General features: G+C 42.5%; 1 protein-coding gene across 1 annotated transcript in view; it reads left to right on the plus strand.

Annotated features, from left to right (window-relative positions):
* LOC134226893 (E3 SUMO-protein ligase ZBED1) overlaps positions 1 to 7391 on the plus strand; it is a 39108-nt gene extending 31717 nt beyond the window's left edge. Inside the window, exons 3-7 of the mRNA XM_062707974.1 lie at positions 4992 to 5079; positions 5147 to 5568; positions 5997 to 6506; positions 6573 to 6863; positions 6928 to 7391. Of these exons, the coding sequence (XP_062563958.1) occupies positions 4992 to 5079; positions 5147 to 5568; positions 5997 to 6506; positions 6573 to 6863; positions 6928 to 7245 (1629 nt within the window). The 3' untranslated portion in view covers positions 7246 to 7391. The remainder of the gene's footprint in view (positions 1 to 4991; positions 5080 to 5146; positions 5569 to 5996; positions 6507 to 6572; positions 6864 to 6927) is intronic.
* Positions 7392 to 21265: the final 13874 nt, after the last annotated feature.

Raw genomic sequence — 21265 nt, forward strand, 5'->3', positions numbered from 1 at the left:
TTCTGTTAATGTCACTACTCACATCCTTCGTCACACTTCGCAACTATCATTTTTCATTTTTCACCACTCTTCTCAGTTCTCATTTCTCACTTTCCACTACTCACATGTTACTGCACACATCTCACTATTCAGGGTCTGTCTCATTTGGAGAATTGATCTTAAAAGTGACAGTTAGAAAATTAGAAAATCAGCCGGTCATAAGAATGGCTGGTGCTACCCAGCAATTCCAATAAGACATCGATGTAAAATGATTCGATATCTGTCAAAAGTAATCTTGCTCTGCGAGCAGGGTTTTTCGATAATTATTGAAATGCCACTTTTAACTTTAACTTAAGTTTTATTTTCCAAATGAGACAGACCTCAATACTTACTTCCGTTTTTCAGTACTCGCTTCTCACTCTCCCTCTCACTCTTCTCGCTGTTATATTCTGTTATATCATTCGGGTCTGCAAAGTTAGCCCTTTCGAACCAATGTGTCTGTTACCAACATTGAAGAAACTATATTGTAAATCTCTGTTAGAAGATAAAAGAACGAGAACGAGAACGAGAACGAGGATATTGCGAAAAATTAAATACAAGTGGAAAGTGTAGAGAACGATTTAGATAGTTGATTCTGTAATTGATTGTATAACTGATTGTTAACATAGAGACTGTGGAAGTTAACGTTTGTGGAAGATAGATACAGTGGAAGTTGGAATTGAGTCCCTTCGGCCGCGTTCAATGACCTTGGTAGCTAAGCTGCGTCATTAGGAAGTACGGTGCACTAATATAGTATTGGTGACGCGCGGAAGTTTATCGTTTCAAATTGTTGAGTGGTTTGGCAATTCATCAAGCTACGAGCGGAGCAGAAGTAACCGAAGTGTACGGCGGAGCTACGCAAGCGATATCAGTAACCTGGACATCGGACAACGTGCATTCGTCTTATCACAAAGGAAGTTGCGCTCAGGACATCACGGGTTGCATTGTGAAAACTTGGATTGGAAGGTAGAATTCGCAGAAGGCTTTTTTAAAGACCAGTCTGGACGCAGGTAGAATAAGCCAAGATGGCGTTGTATGGACCCTTACGTACCTGGTACTAGTTTTGCGAACTATGTTGAACGTTTAGAATATTTCTTCTCGTCCAATGAAATCCAAGATAACCGTAAAGAAGACATTTTCATGAGTTTGTGCGGTATGATGGTTTTCGATGAACTCAAATTGCCTTTTCCCGCGACCGACTTGAAGACTCTCTCATATGCGGAGATAAGAAAAAAATTAAAAGAAAGATTCGACAAGGTTGAATCAAAGATACTGTTGAGATATAAATTTCGTTGTAGAAGGGCCATGGAGAAAATGGTGAAAACTTCATACTTGCTGTAAAATTATTAGCAGATGCGTGTGATTTTGGACAGTTTTCGTGACACTGCTATTACTGATCAATTAGTTTTTAGAATATATAACAAAGAACTACAGCGCCGCTTACTTAACGAAGATGATTTAGTGGTATAGATTATAAAAAGTTTTGATATGGCGAATGTTAAATCAATAAACATGAATGAGAAATCGTCCGTGAATTCTGTTAAATATCGGCTTGGTAGGAAACTCTACGATGACCAACGGGAACGCAGCAGAAGTTGGCCAAGAGGTCGGAATTATTATAATAAAAGAAATACGCGTGCATATTACGATAATAGAGACAACAATAATGAGAGAGAAGTATCTAAATCTAACCAGAGCTATTCAGGTCGTGGTCGGTATGCAAATTTTGTCTGCAATTTTTGTAGAATGAAATGACATATCCAGAAGCATTGTTTCCGTTTCAAACAACAGAACCAAAAAAGTAGTGTAAACTTTGTAGAAGAAGAAACTAGCCCTGAAAACCTACACGATTACTTAAAAAAACTGAAGTTTGAATACGATAGCGACAGCGAGGAAGATGAAGATTGCCATCGGGTCACATATCATCTCGGCTCACAAGGGGCATGTGAATCTACCAGTGAAAACCGGACTCAGGCGTAATATGACGCTCCGGTCTGATGTGCACGATATCCGACCACAAGAGACTAATCCTACAAGCAACTCCGAACATGAACGAATCCCGGTGCTTGGGCATACACCCGGTTCAACAAAAGAAGATCGACCTAGAGGCTTGAAAAGGAGGATGGGGAGTATCGAAGGCGAAGAAGAGTTTATAGGATTTCCTTCAACCAGCGATGTTCCACCACCCACGATAAGTGAATTGCATCCAAAAAAGTTGCGGTCTGAAGACAAACCGCATTCGAATTGTGAATTGAGAAAATCTAAAGAAAGTGAAAAAGAAAATATCCAATAATGATTATATTTACCCTCAATGAATTTAAGAAAAAAAAAAATTTGTTTCTAATAATTTATTTTATTACTGAAGTGCTGTCGAAATGCATGAATATGTTTTAAATTAATAGGCAAATCTGATGTTAAGTCGAATTAAAGATATGTATGATATACAGTAATATCCCGATTTTATCACCCCCTGGTGAATTTTGGGGTGATAACCCTGTTCACCCTGTATGTGACAAAATTGGAAAAAAAAATTTTTCATTTTTTTAATTTATTCCACAAATATGAATCATTTTATGCCTTGGAAAGGCCAAATGCGTGAACGGTACCCGTTATTTCTTGTCGAAATTGCTTACAGAATATTTCCCAGGTACTCAGTCTTTCGTTAAAAACTACAGGCGGTGAAAGTTATTTCATGAAAATCAATGCTGTTTTTGGTATTATTTACGAAAATAAAAAGAATGACAAAAATTTTTGGGGTGACAAAATCGGGTCGAAAACGTGACAAAATCGGGACGTGATAAAATCGGGTCGAAAACGTGATAAAATCAGGGGTAGACAAAATCGGGGAGTGACAAAATCGGGTCAACACTGTATTAAGAAGGAATAATCAATATTATAGTCAATTAATATGGAATTATTATCTAGAGGGAAAAGATGTTATATTCTGTTATATCATTCGGGTCTGCAAAGTTAGCCCTTTCGAACCAATGTGTCTATTACCAACATTGAAGAAACTATATTGTAAATCTCTATTAGGAGATAAAAGACGAGCCTCTTTAGGCTTTTGACAACCAAAGTTAAAACGTTTCACTCGCTTCTTACTCTCTGTACTTATTTCGAACATCTCATTTTTCACTCCTTAGTTCTCGCTGTTGACTATACACCTCGTACATTTCATTTCTCAATTCACATAATAAGGAAACAAATTTTAACTACTCGGCCAAATATGAATGTGTTGCCTATCTCGATACCTCCCTAATCCGATGGTCCCTTCAATATCGAGTAAGGAAGAGTTCACTGTATCTGCTTTATTTTTGTGTTTATTACTCCTTTCAACTCGGTGAATTAAAGGAGTATGATGATTTATCGACTAGTCACTATTCTTCGCATATATCTATTAAAATAACTTAGAAATACTATTTTTAAAATAAAGCACAACATCCTTCCATGATTGTCTTTCATGCGAAATTGATCAAAGAACCAACGATTTTTTCATTTGGTTTATTTGGTTTTGCTGTTTTATGACCATGACGACCTTTTCCAGTACTGGTGTTACCGTGCTAAATAAATAAATCACACTAATCCCGAGGGTGTGGACATATCGTCATATATGATAAATATATGCATCATTAAAACACATTTTTTAACACCAGTTTATAAAATACTGTAACGTCATTAATCGGTTAGGGTGACCGCCTTGCTCAGCCCTCCCCTATCTTGCGATCCATATCGTATATTGAGAAGTTGAAAGTCCTACAACTTACTAATAAGTCTAGAGTAACCTTACCGATGCACCGATTCAAATGTAGATTTCTACAGGGAACGGCAACAAGGCGACGAAAAAACGCGTCATGAGGGATTTAATCTTGGCCTATTCCAATGTGCTCCTGTTCCATAAAATGTTGATGTTTGTGACGTTGTTCGATTGATAGAGCCACCAACTGAAACACCAGTCCGCATACTCGTTTCTCACTTGAAAACTTGGTATGCACGATTCTCTGTCCAGCTGGTTTTTGATACCAAGTGGTAGGACTAATCCGCACTTCGATATGTTAATGTACTTGAATTCCAACTTCTATTGTTTAACGGGCTTGGTTGTCATATGGCTACTGCTTCTGCCTCATACGCAGGAGGTCGTGAGTTCAATCCCAGGTCCGTTCCATTCTCCTACTTTGTATCATTCTCTATATTTCTCATGTTACAGCAATCGCTAGAACTGGAAATAGACCTCAATACCGTTTCCATTACTATTCCTATACCTTCAACTTGAGTATTCTAACAGTAATCTGCTAGAATTGGAAACGAACTATAGAGCTCGTTTCCTACATCCAATTAGAAATTCCATCAGTTGCTATCTCATTGGCAGCTCGTTAACCAAGACGGACCTCTGCCTCTCGAACCTACCCCAAAAATTCCAACAAATTCCGCATGAACTCGTGGCAAGTGCAGAGGTATATTCGGCTTGCAGTGGACGAGTGATTGCATCATCATTTCCTCCCCCTTCCCTACATTGAGTTGCATTCTGTCGTGGCAGGCGCCAGTATGACTTAACAAATGAGATCACCAGTACTTATACATTGAAGATGGGTGCTAGTCCCAAGCAAACATCTGTTGGTTCCCTGTGCAAGAACAGCTGATCTGATCATAATGGAGTAGCAACTACGAGCAGTCAATCAAGCTCAAGCTGAATTCCAACTTCTATTGTTTGTTTTTTCTCCGTTTTGTAAAAATAATAAAGATTTGACAGGACATGAAAAATGTGTTCCTTAGTTAGTGAAGATTCTTCAATTGAAAACTGTTTAACGAAGCTACTCAGTTTAATAAGTTGGCGAAATCCAACACTGCAGTGAATTTGAGTGCTTTTACAGTTCTGAGAATTCCGCTCTTCCACGTAAATATATTTTTTTGTATGCAAATTTGCGTATATTTCTTGTTTTAGTTACTATTTTATTGTTCAAACTTCCTTTTTTTAGCCATCAATCCAGCAGCACGTTAAAGACGAACCGAAAAGAAGAGTCAAGTTTATTAAACAAACACCCCGTGTAGGTGGTTTGTTCAGTGGTGAGTTCAGGAACTAGTGTACTATTTTAGTGTTCTAATAATTAATACCTTTTTCATCGTGTTACAGAGAGTGCAGCATCCACCCATCGAATTGATGAAGCACTAATGTACATGATTGTCGTTGATTCAATGTCACTACAAGTGGTAGAATCGAGGGCATTTCTTCGTTTTATGAAGATTGTGGCGCCATCTTACACAGTTCCTTGCCTACGTAAGCTCACAAAGATGTTGGACGACAAATTCGGACGTCTAAGTGCAATTATCCGTGTCAAAATTGGCAATGCGAGCTTCTACTCGCTGACAGCGGATGTGTGGACTGATACAGGAAACGCAAAAAGTTATCTGGGAATGACGATTCATCTTTTGGACGGAATCAATATGATTGGCGTTGCCTTGGCCGCTCAACCACTGGATGACTGTTACACTAAAGATTACCTGATCTCGGAAATGACGAATATTTGTAGCAGCTGGGGTGTTGATCTTACAAAGGTTAGTCAAATATTTTATTTTCATTCGTCGATCTTAGGGACCGTTCAAAAATTACGTCCAAGGTTTCAGGGGGGGAGGGGGTCAGAGTTTTGTGACAGTTTGTGACAGGGGGAGGGAGGGGGGTTCGTCTTATGTGACGTCCATCCACAAGAAAAAAATACTGAAAGCATTTTAAGAACAACTTGCATTTTAAAAACATATTCAAACTGTTAGTAAGGGACATAACTCATTATGTTATTGTAAAAATATTGTACGAAAAAGAGAAACCAAAATAATCTCCAAAATAAAAATGACACATGTACGTACAGGGGGGGGGGGAGTCAATGATTTGTGACAGTTTGTGACAGGAGGGGGGGAGGGGGGTTGAAAATGCCGAAAAACGATGGACGTAATTTTTGAACGATCCCTTAACGATCACACTTTTGAAGGTAAACGTCATCGTGACGGGTGGATCGAACATAGTTGCAGCGGCCGAATCGTTGTTTGGAGTGAAAAAGCATTTAATTTGTCTAGAACAATCATTAAATCGGATGACTACTGCTGCTATTGATCAATGCCACTCCTTTGGAGAAATTCTATCCAAGATTCGTTCGATTGTATCATTTTTCAAGTTGTCCAACAATGCAACAGATGAGTTGCGTTCGATTCAAATTCGTGCTGGAAAAACTGAAGGAGAAATCATGACAGTGGAAATCGATGAGCCAACACGGTGGGGAACTACCTTAACAATGCTTCATCGATTCATCTTGCTCGCTGATCATATCAGTGTTGTTCTTTTGCGCTACACCAAAGTACCAATGTTGACTGGACAGGAAATGGCGGAAGCAAAAGAAGCTCGCGATATTTTCGGCTGCATTTCTTTGGTTATCTCCGAAATAAAAGGCGAGAAGTGCTCTATTTCAGGGAAAGTGATACCGATGCTAAACATCATGAAACGGGTATAATGCTTATATGCTAATAACATATGAACAACTCTTAATTAACCCAAATTTTATCGTTCACAGAAACTAGAATCATATCGTCCGGATTGTCCTGCTGTAAGTGATCTAAGGCAGAAAATTCTGTTACAATTTGCTAACAAGTTCAGTGATGTTGATAAGTTAGACACATTGACAATAGCAACGATGCTTGACCCCCGCTTCAAGACGATGTACTTGGAGAAAATGGTCCAGGAACGAACGACTAAAATGGTATCCGATTTGATCCTGGGTAAAGAATGCGATCCGGTTGATGTTAAACCGAAAGTTACCCCGATAATCGAATCTGACGATATTTGGGATTTTCATGACCAACTGGTAAAATCTGATAAATTTCTGCCTCTACGTTTAAGAATTTTTACAAATCTAGTACATTTTTCAGGTACAACAATCATCCACTAGGTCGGATTCTCAACGTTCTGTTGGCATATCCGCTGAGCTACGGGATTTTCTGCAGCAGCCTATAGTTCAGCGAACTGCCGATCCTATTCAGGCATGGGAAAGTATTCGAAACGAATATCCCCAACTGTATCCAGTCGCTGTGAACTATTTATCCAGAATGGTCACAAGTGTGCCGTCCGAAAGATTGTTCTCATCCGAAACGAGTGAAACTACTGCGAACAGGCACACATTTGATCCCCATCTTATGGCAAAATTGGCATTCCTAGGATCCCTTTCGGAAGACTATTGGGACAAATGATTTGCGAAGATTGTGCTTTCAATCACTGTTTGATACCATCAGCGTATTTTGTTATCTTTCAAACGATATGTTATGTTTTTGAACTTGTTTGTTGTCTAATTTGAAGTATTTCTAATAACCGTTAAATAAATAAGTTTTAAACTGTACTTCCAATATCCATTATATAGATTAGAAGGAATGTAAAATTTTGTTTTACCTTTATGCACTGGTTCTCGAAATCAGCAAACTTAACTTCGCTAGTGGTGCAGTTAGCACTTCGCTAATTAGAAGTTATTTTTAACGTACCGATTGTTACGAAAATTCAACTGCGATAAAGCGGTTCGTAGTCTGAATATCCGTAGACTCAGTTCAATCAAAGTTAATTGCCTATTTCCGGGGATTAAACCACCCGACTTTAATTAATTTACAATGTTGTGAAAACTCATATGTGAATATGTACATTATGTGGAAGATATTGATTTGGAAAATGTATTGAAGGTAACCACTTTCCCTTCGATAGGACTCGAACTCATGACCCTACAGTAGGGTTCAATACATTTTCCAAATCAATATCTTCCACATAATGTACATATTCACATATAAGTTTTCCCAACATCCGTAGACTGTTATGATATGGATATAACAGTAATAACACTTTATTCTTCTTCGTTCGCATTATATTCAGTCTGAGACTGGTTCATATCTCGTCCTCCACTGTTATTAACTACGATGTTCCTAATTTAAGAGTTTGAAACCAAGTTATCATTTTATAAAGCTCATCGATCTTTTCGTCTTTGACATGTGGTGGCCGTTCTCTCGTTCATCCATTCACATGGGCGTTACCTATGCCTATAATGGTCATACACTCCGTGTTGTCTGCCAATATCTGATCAGCAAAACCAAAAACCCGTGTGGATACGACATCTTGAGACCCGCATCGCCCCACTGCGGTCAAAGATTGGAAGAATCTGTGGAGAAGCTGCACTAATTTCTGCAGCTTGTGACGGTATTCAGCAACGACATCCAGATGGAGTTTGAAAGCGATAAATATCAATTCAAACTTTTACACCGGGGTCACCTGGTGGATGCCGACAGTTTGCGCGTCAACGAACAGGAGGTGACTCTATATATGGTTGATGGCGAACACTGGCGGAGCCAGCTATTGTTATTTGGTGGGGCACCACTTGGCGCAAGAACAATAGCCTATGAAAACAATAGTGTGATTGTGTGTCTCCGCCAGTGGTGGCGAAACGTACAAGTTCCTAGGTTTTCTGCAACTGAAGGGAAATCGCCACGTGGAGAAGGAGTTGTAAGAACATTTCTTACATCGTATCAACGGTATTTTGACGAGCTTCTTGTCGGCCGGCAACAGAGTGAACACATTGACATACAGTTTCGTGGTGGTCCAGTTAAGCAAGAAAACCGGTGGGGGGGGGGGGGGGTTGGGGGATGTAGGTTGTTAGCTTATAGAGCTAGTGGCCTGTCCCGGTTCTGGAAAATACTTTCATTTTTTCATTCGTGCAAATAGGCCCGATATTGTGGTCTACGACAAAAGGATGAAGCGGGTAACTCTCATTGACATTGCTGTACCGGTAGATCATAATGTCCAAACAACATTCTCCAACAAGCAGATGTGGCCCCTGGAGGACGTACGTATAATTCCGGCAGTCATCTCAGCACCGGGAATCGTCCCGCAATTTCTTCTGAAATCCTTGGAAGAGCTGGACCTGGAACTATCTTATAACTTCCATAGTTTCCAAAAGACAGTGGTTCTTGGAACTTGCAGCAACATTAGAAGATTCCTGAACCACCACAACCATGCAAACGCTTATCACAGGATTAAAGACTCCCCTCGTCCTACACGGAGAAAAAAATACGATTGAATCAAAATCAACAAATAGCTTCAAATCAACAATATTATTTATTTTGGGGAGTAAGAGGCATCCACTTTACCTTTGCACCGTGCTTACTTCATGTAGATAGAATGATTTATGTCGATCAGTTTCTACAGATTTTAAGCGATTTCAGCGCCGTGACGGCTACAACTAGTCACTGCGATTCTATTGTTGGGTCGCTGCAGGCAATGTTCCATTTACGCTTCCATACCAACTACGACAGAATCACAATCGCCAAGCGATAAAATCGCGTCGCGATTGTCTTGTCGCGTGTGTTCGGGTGTACATTTAAATCAACAGATGAATGTGATCAACAGTGCCTAATCCCCTTTGGCATTTAGATTGCCCGGGTCAGGGGAAAATTCCCAGCACGTTTACTGTGGAAGTGCCAAAACTCTATATAATAAAACATTTGAAATTAAAAATAAGAAATCTGTTTTTCTAGGATTTTCCCATTTTACCGATTGACAGTCATTCGAATGATGAGTATCTCAATTGACAGAATAGAATCTTTCAATTAAAAAGAGCCACTGATCATTGAGACGGCATGGGAAACGAAAGGAGCAAAAAAAAGGCTGTCTAGATTCACTATTCCGTTTTCAAATGATTGAGACAAAATTTATCAGCGCTGCTTCTCCATTCAACTCGGTCTATGGCCAAGCGGTCTCGCAACAAGCCACGCAGTCTGCGGAGGGTCCGCAAATCGTCTTCCACCTGATCGATCCACTATGCTCGCTGCGAACCTCGCCATCTTGTGTTCGTCGGATCGTTGTACAGAACCATTTTCAACGGGTTATAGTTTGCGGTATGAATGATGGATGGTTCTCCCAACAGCTGTTGCAACTCGTGGTTCATTCGCCTTCTCCATGTACCGTCTTCCATCTGCACCCTGCCATAGATAGTACGCACCACTTCCTGGATGATAAATGACCGTAGAATTTCGTTTGATGGTAGAAATTGTGGATTGATGATTCCCTGCTGCTTCAACTGACGAGCATAATGGAATCTGGTATCTACGTGCTTCGAACGCCGCTCGCTGGAGTTGCATTCCAGTTGTTTGATGGCGCTCTGGTTGTACTCGTGAAGAGTCACTGGAAGCTGCGTGTTGATCCCCAGATGGTCGAACAACCGTAACAACCAGGATAATTCCTTGCACCTATCCGTTAATGCAACGTACTCGGCTTTCGAACTGCTCAGCGTGACGCACTCCTGTTTCCTGGATCACCATCCAATCATTCCACCTGCATGCCGAATGCGATCTTTGGTGTCGCCAGCCGCAGCCAGCAGTCCGCGTCTACGAACAAGAATGGCAGGATCGTTCGTCCACCTTCTTTTTGAAGATCCAGCGGCACCCGATGGTTTTCATGCCGGTTGGCAGCTTGGCTGGCTCCCACAAGTTGTTCTCATATAGCGACTTCAACTCTTCCTGCATGGCCTACCTCCACAAATCAGCTTCTGGACTAGCCGCAGCTTCTTGATAGCTGCGTGGCTCATCATTATGACAGCATGCAAGTTTTCCATCAGCACCGTAATGATTAGCTGGGATACCTTTGGTCACCCTAGTCGACCGTCGCGGTGTACCAACCGCTCGCTCTTCGTCCACCGGCATCGGCTCTACGTGTGGCTCTTCGTCGGAATCGGCATCCTCGTACAGGCTTTCATCCGAATGGTCTTCATATCCGTGGAAATCTTCTTCGCTCTCGCTATCGCCGGGCTCGGCTGCCAGGCCGGGTTGCGCAGGCTCCTACTGTTTCTCCATCTCGCTACGGTTCATGTCAATTAGCGATAAGGGAAAAAATAACGTACATTCATCCTCCATGGTAGTCTCCGCATCGATATTGGCTGGTAGGAAACGAGCATCCCGACTAATCGTCACCTTGTTTGTCTTCGTGTTGATGAAACGCCACGCTTTGTGTTGCAGCGAATAGCCGACAAAGGTTAACTTTTCGGCTTTGGCTTCGAGCTTCGTTCGTTTGACATCAGGAACAAAAACGTACGCTGCCGTTCCGAAAACTTGCAATTTCGAAACATCCGCTTTCGTTGGCAGCATATTTTGGAGATAGTTCGCCGTGCTGATTGCTTCGCCCGGTTGGGCATACCTGGTTCCAGAAGCATGCACCTAGCCATCTCCACTAGCAAATGGTTCTTTCGCTCTGCGACACCGTTTTGTTGTGGCGTATAGGCCGCCGAGAACTGCTGTTGGATGCGTTCACGCCTCGGATACACCACCAATTTCGAACCTCGGTATTCACCTCCTTGGTCGGAACTCAAGACTTTCGGCGGCTTGCCGAACTGCGTCTAAATCCTCTGCGCGTAGCCCTGAATGGCATCAAACGTGTCGGATTTCTACTGCAGCATATAGGGACACGGCAGGTATTTCCGTCCATCGTCACAGGGGCTAAAAACATCGAAAGGAACGTCCTTTAGCTAGAACTCCAATATAGCAGAACGTATCTCCTGATCTTACGATTTGATACGGATGAGTTTGTTAAAAAAAGTTTCTCTTTTATTGGTTTTCGAGACTATGACGAAAAGACGAAAATACCTGCCTTAACCCTACACCGTGGTATACCGTCTGAGGTCGTCGATAAGCGTCATGAAATAACGTCGACCACCCGGTGTCATTGTCCGCATTGGTCCACACAGGTCACTGTGAATCAGATCCATCACATCCTTACTGCTCTTCTTTGTCTTTTTTGGAAATGGCAGTCTTGCCATCTTACCCTGCAGGCAAGTTTCGCATGGCAAAACCAAATCGTATCGCTTGATGTTGATACTATAGACACTATAGGTTCCATAGACGAGCTGAGGCGAAGGCGAGTGTAGCCAAACGAGCTGTCAGTTAGTATAGCCAAACGAGCATGACGTCACTATTGCAACCCTAGCAACGCAGCGTGTGACGTCAAATTCGCGTGGTACACTGTGAAAAAGTGGAAAAACACACTTAATCGAAATAACCCAACCGTGCCTGCGCTCGTCTATGGAACCTATAGTGTCTATAGTTGATACCCGTGGCCTGTTGTCGCTGTTCCAACTCCTGTATGACTGTCACGTCTCGATGACGAAGTTGCGGTGCCAGTCGTGCAAACAGCTTTTCGCACCCCAATGCTCCTTCACAGCACCCACGCGCTTCACCATTCGTAGATGATAGAGACCGTTGCTACGTGTCGCCACAGCGGCAATCCATTCCCACTGGAAATCGTACATCCAACCTCGTTGAAATTCACGGCTGCACCTTTTTGGACGAGCTTTCCAACAGAGACAAGGTTCATGTCCAGCTCCGGAACGTAGAGCACGCCGGTCAGCACAATCTGCTTCTCTTCACCGTCACGCCCGTAACAGTGGATCTGGCAGTTACCTACACCTTTCACTGCAGCTCTTTTCCCATCAGCAACCGTGACAAACTTTGGGGTACCTCCATGGGGGCTTTCCACGGACACGAAAAACTCCCGATTGGCGCACATGTGCGAGCTCGCACCGGAATCCACAATCCACTTCGTCCTTCTCGTGCGCTAAACACGAAATTTTCTTCAGTCGACGCTGCTTTCTTGCCTTCGCTTGTTGCCTAGCAACGTGTTTGGTTTCCGTGGCAACCGTTTGTCGCCCTCGAAAATTTTCTCCACGGTTTTGCTTCTGCCACAATGCACAATCTCGCTTCTTGTGGCCAACCTTTTGACAGTGGTGGCACACGATCGACTTCACTTTTCCGTCCACCTTCAGCACCGCTGAATCCGCCGGAACCGCCTCGCTGCGCTTCTGCACCTCGTTGATGATTTTATCTTTCACGAGTGCCAGCGTCAGCTCGTCTTCCGACCGGTTTTCGAGCGTGGTGGTTAGTGCGTCGAATGTGCTTGGCAAACTGCGAAAGACAAGAATAACCTGCAAATCATCGTCGAGCTTCGTGCCTGCGTTGGCCAATTTCTCGAACAAGCTTTCGAACTCGGCCAGGTGGTCCTCGATGTCGTCTCCGCCCTGGAACTTGAGATCGCAAATCCGCTTTAGAATATGAACCTTCGACGTCAGCGACTTTTTCTCGTGTTGCTTCCGTAGGTTATCCCATACTTTTTGACCACCTTCGTCCCAGGCTTCCAGCGCCGCCGCGTTCGCACCGTAGTCCATAGCTGCTGGCTTCACGCCGGGCACGATGTACTTCCAAAGGCCTTCTCGCACCAATAGGAACTCCACCTCTAGCTTCCAGGTTTCGTAGTTTTCGTTGGTCAGCTTCGCGATTCCAGATCTTTCCATCTTGACTTCTCCTGGGCCCAAAACCTCTTGAAAAATGGCCGTAGACCGGAACACTACTTCTTCCGTGAAAAGGAAAACGTCTGAAGTGGTCTGAAGGAAGACAAACTAGGAATGAATTTTATTCAAATTTAAAATACTAATCTATGGTTACTTTAATTCGTTGTCGCCAACTAGATCTGCATCACCAACAACACTTTTCTCTCAAAAAGTGCTCGTTGGTCCTCCACGAGCATCGTCCTGGTCAGTAGAGGATTACTGGTATATATAATGAGCGTTTTGTAGATTCATAGTCAGTTTGGTACGGCGGCGAACTCTATTCGATCAAAGTACGTACGATTTCCTACCATGATGCGTCTCCAAATTTCTCTGTAGGTATCGTTATCGGAGATGAGTCCAAGTACACGATTTCTTCAACCACCTCGATTTCGTCACCACCGTCACAACTCGTGGTGGGTGGCTTACAAGGTCTTGTCTCACAGAGTTTTATTCGCGGCATTTCTGCAGTATCTGGCGTACGGTGAAGATCTGGTCCGTGGTAGTGCGTTCGCCCGTGAATCCTGCCTTGTACTGCCCCACGAACTCTTTTGCAATTGATGTTAGTCGATGGGATACAATTTGGGAGGGAACCTTGTAGGCAATGTTCAGTAATGTGATTGTGCGTTAGTTGCTACAATCCAGCTTATGGCCATTTTTGTAGATGGGACACACGATACATTCCATCCACTCCTGTGGCAGAACCTCAACCTCCCAAATCTTTGTAATTATCCAGTGCAGCGCTCTAGCCAGTGCATCACCGCCGCAGGAGGTCGTGGGTACATACGCAGGAGGTTGTGGGTTTAATCCCAGGTCTGTTCCATTCTTCTACTTTGTATCTTTTTCTATATTTCTCATGTTCTAGCAATCGCTAGAACTGGAAATGGACTTCCATACCGTTTCCATTACTATTCCTATCCAGTTTTCCGCGAGCGGTAATGGCCGCCAGCTTGCCTGCGGGTTAGTCTCTGATTTGACGTTTCTGGAGGTCAACTGCACCCACCATTCGAGCATTTTGATCAATGTGGCATATAAGAAGGCTTGAATTCACTGAATCAGCACCTTCTTATATGCAACATTGGTCAGAATGCTCGGAGCGGTGGGTGCAGTTGACCTCCAGACACGTCAAATCAGAGACTGAACCGCAAACAAGCTGGCGGCCATTACCGCTCGCGGAAAACTGGATACCTTCAACTTGAGTATTCTAACAGTAATCTGCTAGAATTGGAAATGAACTATAGAGCTCGTTTCCTACATCCAATTAAGAAATTCCATCAGTTGCCTTCTCCTATCTATCACATTGGCAGCTCGTTAACCAAGACGGACCTCTGCCTCTCGAACCTAATCCAAAAATTCCAACAAATTCCGCATGAACTCGTGGCAAGTGCAGAGGTATATTCGGCTTGCAGTGGGCGAGTGATTGCATCATCATTTCCTCTCTCTTCCCTACATTGACTTGCATTCTGACGTGGCAGGCGCCAGTATGACCTAACAAATGAGATCACCAGTACTTGTACATTGAAGATGTCTGCTAGTCCCAAGCAAAACATCTGTTGGTTTCCTGTGCAAGAACAGCTGATCTGGTCATAATGGAGTAGCAACTACGATCAGTCAATCAAGCTCAAGCTCAACCGTAAGAAGATTGTTGTGCAGCACGTGGCCCTTACGTGAACGATTCAACTTCTCATAGAACTGCCGTGTTATCGCGGTATAGTTGATCGGTCTCTAAACGGATTATTGAATGATACAACAAGTCACTACCAATTCAAAATATGTGCCCATAAGTGCCCATGGTTGATTGTACACACATTATAGATTGAACAAATCGTAATAGAGTTCACTTTAATCACGACTAGGATTGGCTGAAACACAATAAACATGCACAGCTCACCAATTGAATAGTTTTCTTGGCATTAGAAACTGTTCTCATTGTACATGCGATAGAGTTTCATTATTTCAAGACCAATAGAATCCCGGCAAAGTCCTCACAGTCAATTTTAATTAGCATTAGCATTAGCATTGAGCAATTCGCACAAATTCGTAGGTGGTACAAGCCAAGACTTTATGAGAGTTGCATCACTTTCATCCGTTACCACAGATATTGATTTGGGACTAATCACTAACTCTTAGATGGAAGCAATGCACCCTCCAACAGTAGAGATCTGTCCTGGCCACGTTCTTGCGAATGCTGAGGATGGTTAGTTGGGCACCTACTTAAGAAAGATGCAGAGAACTCTACGACCTCTCATAGGTGCCACGGGAGGTTTAGGGATTGTGTGGAAGGTTATAACAGTAGGAATCGTTTTGGTAGAACGAGAAACACAGAAAGAACTAAGATAGAAATACAAAGTAGGAAAGGAACGAGCCTGGAATTGAACCCACGACCTCCTGCTTATTAGGCAGAAGCGGTAGCCACTAGACCATCGACGACGACGACCTCACAGTCAATTTTAATGTTGAAAAATTAGATCGACATTTATTGCTACTTTGAGGAATCCTGTGCATCTCCGTGAGTGCCATAGGACAATAGGTCAAATGGTGATAAAGATTGGTTTCTGTTTAAACTTATGGAATAGAATGCGTATATCTGAGGGCAAGAAAATTGAGTTATTAGAGATCTTTTTGAACGATTTTGTTATCCGAATTCCAGACTGTCGGTCGGTGAGAGCGATGACCCATTGTCACCCCCAATGACGGTAATCCATGGGAAGTCCCCATGGTTAGCGAATAAACAATAATTTTGTGGAAAATATCTAAAAAAAGTTCAACTGCAGTTTTTTTTTAACATGTATTAACAGAAAAACTATTCCCATCCCATACTCCAGAAGATATCGATCTGAAATGATTCATTTATGAATGGATAGTACTGAGAAATTTTTACAGAAAAGTGAAAGTGCAACCGCACAGCACGACTACGAGTACACAATGCGGTTGGTGTGTTACGGACTTACGGAGCAAAATCTACCATGGTCGGAGGCCTGGCCAGAGGTAGTAATTCTCTTGCTTTTGTAATTTTTGTCTAAGACTGCAATTAAGGATCCCTAGCATTCTAGATTATGATGCGGAAGAAAAACATGAGTATCAATTCAATAGTGTTCGAATTACACCACAACATTATTGCTAATGTGGGCTTCCTGGCCATGCGGATAGCGGCGATAGTCGTCTATGCTAGCAAGCTGTGGATTGTAGGTTTTATCTCATCCCTAGAAAGGAGAAAACTTTTTCGTGAAGCGGAGAATATTCTCCACTTGTTCACTGGATGTTGAATAAATTCCCTGTCCGTTGTCTTAAGCTAGGTTGTAATTATTCAGTCTGTTTATTTCCGGTCGATCCTAAAGATTAATCAGAATTTTTCTCTACTTTAACAGGATGCTACACCAAGTTACGTTCCGATTTACACTGTTAATGACCTGACTCCTACTATCCGAGATCCACGCTGTCAGTCCGCGACGCAGCTGCCCTGTTTCTGGCCAGTTTATGTGGGTAACTTTAGATGTGTGAATCGAAACGACGAGTTTGATAGCGTCAAGGAATATTTTGCCTGGAAGGGGCTTTACGTGTGCTGGTGGTTTCGCAAGATCGATTCATACTACGACGAATTCCAGTCAAAGGCGGGGATTTACGACATGTTGGTATATTTCGCTTCCGAACAAGATGCCAACTACGCAATTCGTCACTGTCATCGAGATATCTACAAAGGATATCCAATAAACGTGTTCCCCGGTCGTGAACCAGTTTATTTCGATCCAAGACGAAGTCTGTGGGTATCCAAAATGAAAAGCGGAAGGATTTACAGCGAATTGTTTTTCGAGAAACGTGTCAAGTTCATGCATAATGTAATTGTGACATGCGCTGTCAAATTTCACACTAAAAGAGGTGCAATGGAATTTGCCACTCCCATCGATATGTCGGTCGCTAAAACTAAGGAAAGGCTGTTCAAGTTTGAGCATGTTCCAACGGGACTGCAAAAGCAACGTTTCCTGGAGCAGGATCTGTTATACGAGATCGATGCATATTTGAAATACAACCCTGATGCGCTAAAAGCTAATCTCGAAGACCGGTATGTAAAGCTGCTGCTGCAAAATAAACGTCCAGTTGTTGATCCGAATCCGAATGAAGAAGTAGTCCCGCTTCGAGTAGGACCCCCGAGACACGTAATGCATAAGCATTTGCAGCAGAAAATAAAGAAGAACAAGAAGCAAATCGTTAAGGCTTTGCAAGAGGGACGCAATCCACGTTGCTTCAGCAAGAGCAGGACGGCTAAAGAGCGTTTTAAAAAGATGGTTCAATCAATTGAAACTTCTGGTAAGAAGAGGAATTTCTAACATAACCGAATATTTACCTCAAATGAACAATATGTGCAACATTTAAGTACATGGACGTATTGAAAAAAGGTAAGTTGTTGTTTTACCTTGGTTTTGTTCTTAAAAATCGTTGAATTGGAAAATAAATAACGAATTTGTTTTGTTAGTATAATTAAAATTTTGTACAGTGGCGTTTCCTTAACCTCAATCTACCTGTGTTTTCCTAACCTCAATCTACCTACCTGTGGATTTGAAATTCTATATACACCTGTGTTCAGAATAATAGCAGCGGAAGCCGTTTTTCATACAAAATGGTCAACTTTGACAAGCTGTAACTTTGTACCCCGATGACCGATTGAGCTGAAATTTTGACAGTGAACTACAAATATGTTGAAATTTATACATACAAACTATCATTTTTTTTTTCGAATGACGCGTTGAAAAATTACGCACTAGGTCAAATTGTTAAAAAAAAAGCAGTTTTTATTTTTGATATATTGGCCAATTCAAATGTCAAATTCCACAATTTGTATTTTTTGAATTTTAAACTTAGTAGGGGGAATGACGGCTTTGGCCGGTTTTGTTCTATTATTGGCAGGGGGCTTTTTTATGACTGACTATGCTCAAATTTGGCCTAAACATTCTTTGCATATCAAAGGATATTGTGGCCAAATTTCATGAAATTTGGTCGACAAAAACCCCCCTGACAGTAATAGAACAAAACCTGCCAAAGCCGTCTTTCCCCCTATCTCGCAGCACCTGAATTCTAATTGATAAAATTCCAATTAATTGTTTTCCTGATATACAGCATCCGTTCGCTAACTGGGCTGAAACACTAGCTTTTAAACTGGGCTGACGAGGGAACTCGCGATGCATTGTTGTGATCGCGTTTTACATGAAGCTTAAAGAATATGCCATTCAGAGTCCCCTCGTCACCGAGTCTTTGTTGTTGTTTTTTTACGGATAACTGCTTTTTAACTGGGCTTTGGCCCAGTTAGTGAACGCCCAGTTAAAAAACAGTCCAGTTAAAACGCGCCCAGTTAGCGAACTGTTGCTGTATATATATGGGGCGCAGTTGTATGGAAAAAACGCAAACTTCGTCCGATCAAGTGAGATCAAGGTTTTTAAGAATCGTTTTGGAACCCCAATCAACTGTGCAAAATATGGGCTCGATTGGTTGCGACCTCGCATGCCGCATCGTGTTTTAAATTTGCATGGAGATTAGTATGGGAAAACGTACTTTTTAACATTTTTGCTATTAGCGGCTTCAATTTATCATCAATTACGTGACTAAATACATTAGCATATAGCTTGGAAGATACCGAAAGACTTTGCCGAAGAAGGTACGTAGCTGGAATGTCTACAACAAAATGTGACATTTTATGGGGGGGAGGGAGGTGTCTTGTGACAGTACAAAAGCTATTTTAGTTACCAGATAAAGATTGTCGCTTCGGTTCCCTTTGTTCTGCTGTCCGAAACATGTGTGGTACCTAACTGTCAAATCGTATGTAGCGACGACAGTGACAATCTTTATCTGGTAACTAAAATAACCACCCCAGTAGCAGGGTGGTTCAAAAAACGACCCAGCTCCACCACGCTCACTCGATTCCGTCCGATGCTCCGAGGTCTTCCAAAAGCCGATTTGAACAAAAACTGATTGCATACCAGCATACCAGAGACATTGTTTATAGATAGAGACCCACGCAGAGTGAAGCCGAAAGTACCAAACGAACCGTCAAACGTGGTACCAAACGAGCAAAGTAAACAAACATTATCGATCGGTGCTAAATGCGAGATAAGTATTGTAATCAACATGATAGAAAATATGAAAAAGTTTGAAAAGTTAATTAAATTAAGCTGTTTTTGGAGTTTTTATACCAAGATTATTACTGCATTTTCATCATATTTGTCGTTGCAGTATATGGCAATGGTGCTGAACGTGGCAGGATATATGGTTGGAGCAAACGAAATAACTGCTCATACTGAGAGTCACTTCAAGTTCTACCAAATTTTTATGTTGCCAATCGCACAGGATATTTTTGTCTGCTGGCCGTGAAGCCAGAATTGCTTTTATTCTCTCCGCGTGTCTCTATATAATAACTTAGTCTCTGGAGCATACCAGCGCCATCGTGTTGTCAAAATTAGATTGTGAGTTGCAATGTCGACGTCGATGGCGTTGAGGTTCGGTTTGTTTGTTTGTTTTGCAAGAAATTTTGTTCGAGCCTCCATGTTTGTTCTCTGTGGTGAAACTGTGCACCGTGGTTCACCGGGAATAAGAGTTTTTAAAGAGAGTTTGAAGAGGACGAACATAAGACAAAAAAGCGATCTTCAATCACTAAGAAAGTCCAACAAGTCCGTCTGGCCTGTTCATCAAAGTCGTTAGCTCGTCGAAGTCGTTAGTCCGTCATGGTCGTCTATTCCGTCAAGCTCTGATGTTCGAAGTCCGGATCCGTCACACCAAGTTCTTCCAGTCCGTTCCGCCCAGTCCGTTTGTTCGTCAAACTCGTTATTCAAGAATTCATTCTGCGTGAAAATCCGGATCGTCAGTCTGAGTCGTCCAGTTTGTCCCTCCAAGTCCGCACAATTGCCACGGCATGGAAGACAGCTATCACCACATGGTCAGACCGGATGGACTGGAAGAACTTGGTGTGACGGATCCGGACTTCGAACACCAGAACATTAGATCTTGACGGACTAGACGACCTTGACGGACTAGACGACCTTGACGGACTAACGACTTTGATGGACAGGCCATACGGACTTGTTGGACTTTCTTAGTGATTGAAGAACACTTTTTTGTCTTACGTTAGTCCTCTACAAACTCTCTTTCAAAACTTAATAAGGTCACCACAAGGTCCTCCGGAAAGGGGTTTGGTGTCAGGCCCTGCAAGCCTGCCTTAAAAAAACTTACACAATGAATAATTAACAAAAGAGTATGGACCGGCACCATCGGCGAAGACCACTGCGACGAAAAGGGACTAGCGATTGGAAACTAGGTTCGTGGCGCTGCAAATCTCTCTACTTCATCGAGAGCATACGCATACTCGCCGATGTGCTCAAGGACCATGGATTCGGCATCGTAGCACTGCAGGAGGTCTGTTGGAAGCGATCTATAATGCGAACGTTTAGAGGTCATCATACCATCTACCAGAGATGCGGCAACACACACGAGCTGGGAACAGCTTTGATAAGGATGGGCGATATGCAAAGGCGCGTGATTGGGTGGCGGCCGATCAATGAGAGAATGTGCAGGTTAAGGATCAAAGGCCGATTCTTCAACTTCATCATAATTAACGTCCATAGTCCACACTCCATGGGGCCCTCCTTAGCCGTGCGGTAAGACGCGTGGCTACAAAGCAAGACCATGCTGATGGTGGCTGGGTTCGATTCCCGGCGCCGGTCTAGACAATTTTCGGATTGGAAATTGTCTCGACTTCCCTGGGCATAAAAGTATCATCGTGTTAGCCTAATGATATACGAATGCAAAAATGGTAACTTGGCTTAGAAACCTCGCAGTTGATAACTGTGGAAGTGCTTAATGAACACTAAGCTGCGAGGCGGCTC

Source organism: Armigeres subalbatus, chromosome 3, assembly GCF_024139115.2.
Source record: "Armigeres subalbatus isolate Guangzhou_Male chromosome 3, GZ_Asu_2, whole genome shotgun sequence".
In the NCBI taxonomy this organism is placed as follows: domain Eukaryota; kingdom Metazoa; phylum Arthropoda; class Insecta; order Diptera; family Culicidae; genus Armigeres; species Armigeres subalbatus.